This window comes from Eleutherodactylus coqui, chromosome 8, assembly GCF_035609145.1.
Source record: "Eleutherodactylus coqui strain aEleCoq1 chromosome 8, aEleCoq1.hap1, whole genome shotgun sequence".
Lineage (NCBI taxonomy): Eukaryota > Metazoa > Chordata > Amphibia > Anura > Eleutherodactylidae > Eleutherodactylus > Eleutherodactylus coqui.
In genome coordinates, this window is record NC_089844.1 from 170855140 (window position 1) to 170867427 (window position 12288).

Below are 12288 nucleotides of genomic sequence, written 5' to 3' on the forward strand. Positions count from 1 at the left end.
CCTTTCAGGAGGCGGGGATTTTTAAATCCCCACCTGCTGAAAGTGCTGAACAGCAGTGCCGGGGAGCCAGCCGGAGAACGCGTCTGAGCGGCGGAGAGGTGAGTAATTTAAAAAAAAAAATGTTTTACTACTTATTGATGATTTTCAGGGAAAGGCTTATATTTCAAGCCCTGCCCCGATAATCATACTGCGGGGCTTGCCAGAAAGCACTGCTTTCAATGGGATATCATTCTGCACTTCTGCCACAGCTGCTGCCACTGGCCCCGTTGAAAACACTGGCGATATGCCAGTTGTATTTCGGCATCTTTCTTGCGCTGCGAGGCGAGAGTTTTCATGTGCTCTCGCAGCGCAAGAAAGAAAATATCGCCAGTGGGTGTCCACCCTCAGGGCCATAAATTTCATCACAGTTGATTATTACTATAATACACTGCAATACTTCAGTATTGCCGTGTGTTAGAAGGCCCTATAAGGTTCAGTCAGAGGCAGCCTCAGAGATAGTTTTAAAGCCTCTAGGTGACATGGCAACCAGTCAGTACCCTGCCATCACATTGCAGGGGTTGGATGAGCGACAGAAAGAGCCCCTCTCTCTGTCAGCCTTTTACATGCTTCTGCTGCATGGATAGCGACATGTAAAGGCCTAAACTGCGGGATTGTCAGTTTCACTGGTCCCAGATGCTAGAGCTGGAGCCTGGCTGTCTCATGATACCCATGCCAAGCTTCCAATGCAGCCCTGTAAAAAGGTATATGGGTGGTCGCTAAGGGGTTAAGGTTATGAGTAACATGTAAGAATTGGAGGAATATTGGGCTATCCATGAGAATAGTTGTCATCCATGTATTGTAGCATAAATGGAATAAAAGGGAAAAAAACCTCAGCGCTCGCACCGTAGAATAAATGAAAATGGAATGTACTGAAAAGACTGAAGTTATGTCACTTACTTCCAGGAGGCGCCTTTAGGGTAGGCACCTCCTAATCCAAATAGGCGTATCAGAAATGGCACCGATCAACAATGATGAACAGGTTCCACGATTTTAATAAAATAAAATAATATATAATACACAACGCGTTTCGGCCGCACGGCCTTTTTCAAGTGTACATAATATGAATAAAACTGAGCATATATAATGATAAAAGTACCTTGTAATCTTGTGACAAATGAGGGTAATCAGGCTGCCAAATCCAGACCGGCATCTGTTGTGTCGGCGTCAATGCATATTGCAGAGGGAAGTGAATGGGAAGGGGACACAACAGATGCCGGTCTGGATTTGGCAGCCTGATTACCCTCATTTGTCACAAGATTACAAGGTACTTTTATCATTATATATGCTCAGTTTTATTCATATTATGTACACTTGAAAAAGGCCGTGCGGCCGAAACGCGTTGTGTATTATATATTATTTTATTTTATTTTATTAAAATCGTGGAACCTGTTCATCATTGTTGATCGGTGCCATTTCTGATACGCCTATTTGGATTAGGAGGCGCCTACCCTAAAGGCGCCTCCTGGAAGTAAGTGACATAACTTCAGTCTTTTCAGTACATTCCATTTTCATTTATTCTACGGTGCGAGCGCTGAGGTTTTTTTCCCTTTTATTCCATTTATGTTTTCCTCCTTCATGCCATGACTGGAGTTTCCCTCTAGCTGCTCTCTCTTATGAGATTGTTTACAGCACCTATGAATATTCATCTTCACCTGGGAATCAAGACCACTCATCTATTACACTCTCCAGTATCCTTCTAGTGAGCGCCAAATCCTTACTTACTACCATGTATTGTAGCATGATAGTCAAGCAACAAACTTTCTCTGGTTCTTGCTGAGTTGACATATGGTTCCAGCCTCACCTGGCATCATCTGGTATACATAGTGTCATAAAAAATAACAATTATTGCATGTTAATTGGGAAGATAATGTCCTTTTTTCTCCATTTTACTTTTTTGTGCTGTGCATATTTAAGTGTACATATACAAACTGCAATATATACTGTAGTAGTGCAGTATTCAGAAGGGCATGTAGTGGGTGCTACACAGGCATTCTGATACCTGCAAAAAGAAATAAAAAGGGTTAACACTCTGGGTATGGCAGGAGGGTATACAAAAGAGTCAGTTCCTGACAGATTTAAGGGGAAAGTGATAGCTCAATGGAGCTGAAGGGTTGCTAGCCTGAGGTCTCATGTGGACCAGTTTGGGACCCGTCACCCCATCTGACAGAGCAGATTGCCCTCTTGACACCCCAGGTGGGGATTAGTGATGGGGACCCAGTGGGGTGTGTACCCTGGACTTTGTACATGGAATGTGTTAATGTATTCTGTACAAAGCTGTTGCTGTAAATAAATGCTGGTAGGTATCAGTTTTATAAGAAATTCCTGTTCCTGGAGCCTGTTTATACGTGAGGTGACCATTTCCCAGATGGAGAGGCTGGCGATCCGCAGGCGAGTAAATCCCCTTGCCACAATACACTTCGGTTGAAATCATTAAAACTCATATTAATACCCTGTGCAAATTCATTGTCAGTAAGCTCTAGTTTTAGCATGTTCTTTCAGAGATCTACTTTGCACATAACACATGTATAATTCACTATATCACAATCCCGGTAGGTCAGAAGTTTCCATACATCAAGGTGACTGTTCCTTTAAACATCATGGAAAATTCCAGAAATCAATGTCCTGGCTCTAAAAGCTTCTGATAGGCTAATTGGAGATTGATCTCTGGTGGATTGTATGGTTGATCCACAAGGTCTTTATCATGAGTAGATCAAAAGAAATCAATGGCTCTGCTGTATGTGCATCACACAGACACAGCTCTGCTACGCGCGTCATGCACACGAGTCTGCTACACACGCACGTCTCACACATAAGGCTCTACTACGTGCTTCACACACACAGCTCTGCTACATGCATGAGTCACACACATGGCTCTGCTACATGCGCGCATCACACAAATGGCTCAGCTAGGCGCACTCGTCACACATGGCTCTGCTGTGTGTGCATCACACACATGGATCTGTTATGTGCACGTGTCACACACACTGCTCTGTTATGTGCACGTGACACACACACAGCTCTGCTGTGTGCGCGTGTCATACACGGCTCTGCTATGTGCTCGTGTCACACACGCTGCTCTGCTATGCATGTGTGTCACACACACAGTTCTGCTATGCACGGGTCACACACACATGGCTCTGCTATGCGCGCACGTCACCCACACACGGCTCAGCTAGGCGCATGCATTGTTCTGGAACAAAATTTCTCCAGCAGGGTTTGGGGTATTTTGTAGCCTCCTGATTGAAAACTCTGATGTATGTGTACACAAAAAGAATTCACACTGAGTCCAGCTCAGACTGAAGTCTCGAGAGCTCTGCCGTTTATTATGCATGAAGCTCCTTTTATCTAAACACATAGTATCTGCCCTTTATGGGAGTATAAGGTATAACATACGTGGTATATACTCATTGCTATAGGTTGAGCTATATAGAACCTCCTCCCCTTTCCCCCTCCAAGTCTCTGTATACTAGTTGGTCTTTGTCCTCTTGCCATGTGGTCTGTAGTGCCGTGTGCAAACTTCTCCTTTGTCCTCGGCTCAATACTGGAGAAGGCGGAGGAGCAGGGAGAATGAAGTCCATGTGTGTGTCATGTGATTCAGGTTGGCTGAATGTAGAGGTAGTCTAATACTGCAAAGACTACCCCCCATCATCCAGACTACTGAACCCATCTTCTTCAATAGCCAATGCAGCACACATCTGACTTCATGTCGCTGTCCGTCGCTGTCCAGTAGCAATCATGATGAAGGATGTCGTTACGTGTCTCTGTAAATCAAGTCATTATAGTGAAATACATATAGTTGTACAACAAATAGACATTTTACGCTGGTCGATGCTCCTCTCCACCACAGCATCACACATGGATTTGCTGCATACACATCACATAGACACAGCTATGCTACATGCGTGCGTCATGCACACAGGTCTGCTATGCATGCATCTCACACACACACAGCTCTGCTACATGCGCGCATCTTGGACACTCAAACAGCTCTGCTTCATGCGCGCATCTTGCACACTAAGACAGCTCTGCTACACGCTCACATCTCACACACTCACATAGCTCTGCTTCACGGGCGCATCACACACATACAGCTCTGCTGCATGTGCGCATCTCACACACACAGCTCTGCTACGCACACGTTTCTCACATAAACACAGCTCTGCTGCACGCACGCATCCCTCACACACAACTCTGCTACACGCATGAGTCACACTCACGGCTCTGCTACATGCGCTCGTCACACGCTCAACTCTGCCACACACGCGCAATACATGCATGGCTCTGCTACGCACGTGCCTTACATGCACAGCTCTGCTAAGCGCGATTCACATGCACGGCTTTGCTATGCCTGCGTCTGACACGCTCGGCCCTGTTAGTGCCAGGTTTTTCTTGGAGTATTATATATATAAATAAGTTAAATCAACAGCTGACTTTGGACTTCAGTTTTACGGCTTCTCTTTAAGGATTGAGGTGAACTCAACGTTCCATTGCCTGGAAACCGGGATCAAATTTGAGGTGGAATCCAAAGCGATTATTGAATATTCAGTGCAGTATGACAATGACTACATGAACCTGATCCAGAAGAACGGCTATGAATTACTGGGCCCCATGTTCAATGTACGGGTCGAATCTGGCGTGGTGTCAGAAGTGCACTTACCACATTATGTAAGTCTAGATGGTAAGTTCATTCCTGTTTCCACTTTTTCTGTTAGATGTGTGAAGGAGTAAATTGTATTGCTAGGAATCATAAATGTGGCTTATGGCCAACCGGTATGGAGCAGTTTTACAGTTTACAGCTCTGGAGTATAATGCAGTATCAGTAATGTGTGTACACAGTGACTCCACCAGCAGAATAGTGAGTGCAGCTCTGGAGTAAGGTGTGGTTTGTTGGAGCTCTACAGAGAACCAGGGTGTGGTTGCAGTCCCAGCTGGAAGCTTGTTTTGGATCCCAGGATCAGAGCACGTAGCTGGACAGCCTTTTCTATGGAGTCCTGCAACTCCCCCCCCCCCGGGCTTCGGTCGGAGGGGGGAAGTGCTGTGAAGGCAGCGTCAACACCATCAGCGGCGCTGGCAGCATACGTGGTTTCAGCAGCAACAACCAGGAAAGCCGGAGCAGCTAGTAAACCTGCGAAGAGAGAGGGTCCGGGTCGCAGGCGCAGTGACATGGCCCAGCAGGTTGGTGCAGCTGCATCTGACAGCGCCGGAAGCGAGATGATGACCCACAGTCAAACTCGCAGCCAAACGCTCAGCAAAGGAGGTAAGCCGCAGTGGAGTGATCATCGGAAAGGGGAATCTGTGGTAGAGCTGGCCTCCCGTCTGGCCACAAACATGGTGGATTATGAGCGTGCGGGGAGAGAAATCCTCCTGCAGAAGGAGAAGCTGCGGTCAGCCACGTCACTAAAGGACCAGACCGCCGCTAAAGGGAAAAGAGATGCAATCAGCAAGTCCATACAGGACTGTAAAGACTGCATACAAAGGTGCAAGGAAGAGAGGGACAGGATTCTGGAGCAAAGCGCTCCCTTTAAGGAAAAATTACTTAACAGTGATAGATTTTCCAAAATGGCGTCAGGACACAGCGGTCACAAGGAGGCTGATCACTCCAGCGATGGAGATAGCAGTGGTGACTGTTCTGATGAGGACACCTACCAGGACAGTCTGAGGGAGCAGCCTGTCTGCTCAGGAGAGCAGACCCAGAGTGGCACTACAACCACCAGCAGCCTCCGGCCGGAGCAGGTTGCGCTGCCTGCAACCTCCGGGGATTCGGATCCAGAGGAAGATAAAAGCGATGGGGGTGCTTTGCTAATGCAGCAGATACGGCTGTTGGAATCCCCCCCTAATATGAGCGGCCTCCAGTTTGGTGGTGATTTACCAGAGGAGGATGTGAAAATCAAGGCGAAAAAAGGGAAAAAAAAGAATTTGGTGCAGGAGAAATATGTATATGTGACGGGGGCGCTGGTTTGGCTGCAAAGTTGGATCAGGGCACCCCCACCCTGAGAACCCCGGTTTCTGACTCTGCAGTGAGTTTTGAACATGGGAACAGGGATAAAGGAGTTAAACTGGTCGGGTCTTCTGTCCCTGTTTCAGTTAGTGTAGTGACAGAAACAGCCAGCAGGGCGGCCAGCACAGGACAAGGCAAGGTGGCAAAAGAGTTTGGCAGTGGCGGAACTGCCAGTGCCAGTAAGGCCAGTGATGCGGAGGGTGCTGCGGGGTCGGGATCGGGGGTCCCCCGTGTGACAGGTCGGTCTGCAGGGGTCCCTCAGTCTAGGTCCCAGGCACCCAGTGATGTGGAGGCTACTAGTAAAAGTAAAGAAAAAAGCAAAAATAAAAATACTAAAAGCGCCGGAATGCAGAGTGCTGACCATGGGGGGGTCATTACGGTGGTTGCAGCTGCGCAAGATGGGGCAGCAGTGCCACCCCCTAGGTCTACCAAGCCCAAAATAAAAAAGCTGCTTCTAACCCCAAGTCTGGTCCAGAGGGTCTTGGTATGAAAGGTGTGGATGTGTCTGGTGCGGCCCGTGTGTCTGATGCTCCGACGCACTCGGAGGTACGGGCTGAAGCTACTGTTCCCAGCACAGGGGCACCTACTGTAAATATAGGCACAGGTTCTGGGGATAGTCAGGGCGTATCACAGGTTCCAGTCGCCCCTCCGGCGGCGACCACAGCTGGTAGGAGTCATGCCAGTGTCGCCGCTGGAGGGGTCCTCCTTGTCTCCAGGCTCTAGAGAGGGCGTATTGCAACAGCGCCTCCTGGGGGCTCTACGGAAGGGGGAGAGTTCAATCACAGTTGGAGGAAGAGAGGTGAACCTATCTCTTTGGACAGAGAGACACGGCTTAGAAGCCTTCCGAGAGCAAAGGGGGGAGACCGTATGGTCCCTACCAACACCCGGGCAGGACGCAGGTCATAGCAATGTAGTCCGTCTTCGTTGGAGGGGCAATGATACATGCCCCCCGAGGGCAAGGGTAGTGGAGCTTCTACTGAAGATTGGCTTTAGGGCGGTTGACATCTTTGCCCTGATCCATCCCTTTGGCACGTCTGAGTTTGACATCAGTTTCGTTCGCCCAGAGGGTCTAGAACTCTTCTGGGGGAATTACGAGCTGATGAAAAGCGAGCCCGGCTGGCGAGACTTTGCCGTCCAGGTGGTGTCTCGCCAAAACGAAGTCAAGAAGGTGACCGTTTTGACTCGTAACGGGTCGCTTTCTTGTTTTGATATAATGACGTGGCTCGGTCGATACGGAGAGGTGACAGACATGCCCAGAAAGAACAGGGACGAGCACGGCATCTGGTCCGGGGCCTGGACGTTTATGGTCAAGCTGAAGCGTTCAGGAAACTCAGTGGCACACATACCATCTGCAGCCTTCCTCGGCAGGGATCGTATCCTGGCCTTTTACCAGGGGCAGCCGAAGCTCTGCCACAGGTGCGGCAACCCCTCACACTTGAGCGCCGCTTGTAAGACCTTGAAGTGCGCTCTGTGTGGGGGTGTGGGTCATCTAGCTGCCTCCTGTGCGGAGGTTTGGTGTAACCTGTGTGGTGATCTCGGTCACCCATTCAGTCGCTGTCCACGCTCCTTTGCCAATGCGGTGTCAGCCTCTACGGATGGGGGCCATGGTGCGGCCTCCGGGGGAGAGGGGACTAGCAGAGGTGGAGGAGCTCAGGAGCCAGGGAAGAACCGGCAAAAGACACCTGCTGAGCAGAGGCGTTAGGACAAACGGAGCAGGGAGCTGACAGGAGCGCCCACAGCGGGTGGGTCAATGGTGGCCCCTGTTCCTGAAGCAAATTTTGCGGCTGAGGCCTTGAGGGACAGCGAAGTGGATGAAGAGGACAGGAGGATCCAGAGGGAGGAGGAAAAGACCAACTCTTCAGATTCCTCCCACTATGAGAGGGTGGATGAGGAAGGAAAGAGGTGGTTAGAGAAACGGCGTAAGCTAGGTGCCACTAGGAGAAAGCGAAGGGTGAATTCAAGATCTTCTCCCACCCCGGGCCAAGTACTGGAAGGAGAAGCCTGCTCGCCTCCAGTTGGACCCTCCAATAGGTACCGGGCCCTTCAAGACATCTCTTCCTCCTCTGAGGGGGAAGCAAAGGTCAAGGTGCCTGGGGCAAAGAAAGGGTCAACGGGGGGCGCTGAGTCTCCTCCTCGTGGAGGCATAGTTCTTTCCGGGGAGGGGGCTGCTCTGGAGCCTGGAAACAAGGACGATGGGGTGGGGGATCCCCTGCTATGGACACATCTGTGTCCAAAAAAAGAAGCAAGGGGCTTTTCTCCGACCCCGAAGAAGCAGGTGTGAGGAAGAAAGCCATCTAATTTAATCACTCATGATGGCGGCACCCACTCCGCTGACTCTGGCATCAATTAACGTTGCCAGCATTAAGTCAGATACGGCTAGATTTGCGGCCTTTGATTTTCTCGGCCGCGTTGAAGCTGACATTTTATTTTTGCAGGAAACCAGGCTGTCTGATTTAGCAGCCATACATAAGGCAAAAAGGGAGTGGAGGTCAGGCCCTTCCTACTGGTCTCTTGCGGCCGAGCCGTATAGCGGAGTGGCGGTACTTTTTACCACAGCGGTCGAATGCAGACGAGTAATTGAATTAGAAATGGGAAGGTGCCTGATCTTAGATGTCCTCATGAAGGGACAAGAATTGAGACTTGTAAACATCTATGGTCCCCAGTCAAAGAAGGACAGGAAGAGTCTCTTCATGAGGATCAAGCCCTACCTTTTTACCAGCCGCCAAGTTGTCTTTGGAGGTGACTTTAATACAGTCACGAGAGCCCACGATAGGGGAGGCTCTGGAGACAGGTGGTTGGCTTTTGATGGCGTCACACTTAATAGTGTAACTAGCGAGGCTTACCTGGTGGATGTCCACATCCGGCACACCCCAGGCCACGAGGGATTCACCTTTTATAGGGGTCAAAGCAGGTCTAGAATAGACAGGTTTTATTTGAAGGAGGAAGCTATCTCTTCACCAGTGTCCGTTGTTGAGGTGGAATTCTCCAACCACTGTCTGATTTTGTTTTCTCTGAATGTTGCAGAGACCCCCTGGATGGGCAGAGGTTTGTGGAGACTGAATTCATCACTCCTGGAGGAAGCAGAGATAGGACAGTCCTTTGAGGATTTTCTGCAGAGCCAGGTACCATTACTGGATCTCTGTAGCAGTAAGTCAGAGTGGTGAGAGATGTTCAAGAGGAGGGCGGCGAGGTTCTTCCGTGAGCTCTCCAACCTCAGATGCCTGGACAGGTACCGCCTGTACAACAGCCTGAGGAAGAAACTCGAACATCTCGTTTCGACTGGAGGTAGCCGTGAGCAGATCTCCAGAGTGAAATCTTTACTCAAGACGTGCCAGTATGACAGACACGCATCCTTGGTTTTTGAGAGGGATTTTGGGAAGTACCGCTCGCCCGACGCTTACAGAAACTGTAGGATGTCAGTGAATAGTAAAGTGGTCACTGGACTGATTGACAGTACGGGGACCCTGAATCGATCCAGATCAGGGATTCTGGAGGTCGTCAGATCCTACTACTCGCAACTCTTGGGAAAGAGGGATCTAGATTCGGAAGTGATGTAGGCTTTCCTGGCTGAAACTGTCCCTGAGCTGGGGGTAGACACCTCTCTTGGCGTTTTGACAGAAGAGATCAGAGAAGAGGAAGTTAGACTGGCGATTGATGGGGTCCGGCTCAAAAAGTCGACAAGTCCAGATGGATTAACATCCGAGTATTATAAGACCTTCAAGGACCTCTTGAGTCCCCTCTTGACGGAGGTATTTAATGAGTGTCTTTCCTCGGGCACTCTGCCAAAGTCAATGAGGAGGTCGGCCTTGATCATTCTGTCAAAAGGTAAAGACTCGAGGCGTATTGAGAACTGGCGTCCCATAGCGCTTCTCAATACGGACAGGAAGGTTCTGGCAAAAGTGCTGTTTAATCGGCTGGTGAAGTTTGCACCCCGACTCCTCTCGGAGGCCCAGCATTGCTCTGTTCCAGGCTGTAGCACCTTTAGCGCTGTTCACGGTGTCTGGGAGGCAGTGGAGCAGGGAGGGGTACTTGCTGTCCTTGGATCAGGCCAAAGCATTTGATCGGATTAATCACGAGTACCTCTGGTCAGTCCTTGTGAGATATGGCCTGCCAGTGGGTTTTGTTGATTGGCTGCAAACATTGTATGCAGGGGCTGAGACTTTCCCGCTGGTGAACGGTTGGCCCGGCCGCCCCTTTTGAGGTGGTGTCCGGCGTCCGTCAGGGCTGTCCTCTAAGTCCCCTGTTTTATGCGTTTGCGATAGATCCCTTCCTTAGGAGGGTTGATTGTGGACCTATAGCAGGGGTTGGGATGGACCAGGCGATGCCGGAGGCTACTCTGAGGGCAGTGGCATATGCCAATGATGTCACGCTCTTCGTGTCCTCGAGAGAGAGAGAGGAGGCGGAGTTTGTGGTGTTGGAGGTGGACCGCTACTCGGAAGCTTCCGGGTCTATGGTCAACTGGGATAAGTGTGAAAGTCTCTGGTTAGGAAGGGGGGATTCTACGTTTGCCCCAAACTTCAGCAAAAGTAATTGGCATCAAATTCGGCCAGGGGGATTACCCCATGCAAAATTGGGTGGACAGGCTAGATGGTGCAATTCACTAGGTTAATCAGTGGAAGGGTTGGTCTTTGACCCTTCGGGAAAGAATTAGCCTGATCAAAACATACCTGCTCCCGTTATTCATCTACCTGGGCAGCGTATGCATTTTGCCAGAACCTCTCTGGACTCGGGTCTACAACCTGTTCTTCCTAATGTTGTGGGGGAACAGGTTGAACCTGATTAGGAGAGATGTTACATACCGCACGAGGAGACTAGGGGGGTTATCTATGGTGAACCCCGTGGTGTTTCTTGTAAACACCTTTTTTAAGATCAACATAGGTAACCTCTGGCAAGAGAGGGCTCCTCCGTGGGTCTACTCTTGCCGGGGATGGCTTCAGCCTTTTTTCCAGGAATGGGAGACAGGAGGGCGAGTGAAGGACCTTCGCACGCAGCACGGACATCTCCCGGCTTACGCTACCTTGGTTCTGAAGGTGATACGTCGGTGGGGTCTGGGGATGTGGGAGATCAGGACTCTGATGAGGAGGCTCCTCGATGAAAGAGTCCTGTTGACCCATTTCCAGAAGCCCCTGGCGCTCAAGGACTGCCCAAGTCGGGACCTGGAGGGAGGGTTACGTTTACTGAATTCAACGCGGGTCCCCTTGAAGTTTTGGGACTTGGCTTGGCGCTGCTTCCATGGGAGACTGTATGTAAGAGGTAACTTGAAGAGCAGGCCTCTGATTGACAGGGGTTGCCCCTGTCAGGAGTGCAGCGACGTGCTGGAAAGCATCGAGCATTTCCTGCTTCAGTGCCCCTTTAATACGGAGGTATACCAACGGGTAGGGGTCTCCATAGGCTGGCGTCAGCTGGCACACCTCCCCTTTGCGGAGTGGGCTTATGAAGCCTTCAGAGGCCTTGGTGGCAGGGACCTTTATTTCTAGTTAGCCTAGTGGTTAGGTTCCACATCTGGAGTGCACGGTGTTTAATCTCGACAGAGCTGAAAGTCCTCCCCGTGGATACGGTATGTAGGAACATCCTTGGTGGCCTGATGAAGGTACGTTCTGTGGAGTATGAGAGGCTGGGCACATCTAAAGCTTCTCTCCTATGGAGAGGGCTTGTATTTCATTAGGGACAGTCTTTTCTTAATCTTCTAGGGGCAGAGTAGGGAGAGAGGAGGGACAGGATAGGGAGAGAGGAGGGATAGGGTAGGGGCAGCTTCTATGAAGGGTCAGACTGAGGGGCAGATTGAGGACAGTCTAGGGCACATTAGAGAAAGAATAGGGAGACCTTTTTTCAAAAATGCAAGGGATAGTACATTGTGATGTCTGTGCCCGGCTTATCACCTCCAATCCCGGTGGGGGGCTGTGAGTGCACCATAAAGCTTTTTGTTTTGATTTGGGCAAGATGGAGTGAAGTAGGGCTGCAGGTGAGCCGACCTTAGGCTTTCGGGTTATGTTAATGTATATCGTATATGTCATGTATATTGGTTAATGTATGTTTATATGTATATATTCACGTTCTGGGTGGTAGTTAGGTTGGGTGGGGTGTTGGGGGAGTGGTTTCACGCCTTGAGCCATAGCCTGGCACGTCCCGAACATTGAACTCTGGGCACGGACTGGTGGAGCCGGCATGGCCCCCAGGTTGCGGCAGGCAGAGTGTTGTATAGTTTATATATATACTAGCTGATATACCCGGCTTCGCCCGAGTGAATTTCG

At 50.0% G+C, this 12288-nt stretch overlaps 2 protein-coding genes across 5 annotated transcripts in view; both read left to right on the forward strand.

Annotated features, from left to right (window-relative positions):
• The window catches only part of LOC136577168 (histone H1-like), a 205214-nt gene that overhangs the window by 94680 nt on the left and 98246 nt on the right, over nt 1–12288 (forward strand). The window lies entirely within an intron of this gene.
• LOC136577671 (NACHT, LRR and PYD domains-containing protein 1b allele 3-like) overlaps nt 1–12288 on the forward strand; it is an 83272-nt gene that overhangs the window by 6986 nt on the left and 63998 nt on the right. For 2 of the 3 annotated variants that reach the window (XM_066577581.1, XM_066577582.1), the window contains exon 3: nt 4503–4717. In XM_066577581.1, the coding sequence (XP_066433678.1) occupies nt 4503–4717 (215 nt within the window). Of the gene's footprint in view, nt 1–4482; nt 4718–12288 lie in introns of all 3 variants that reach the window. The other variant, XM_066577584.1, reaches the window with a different exon arrangement.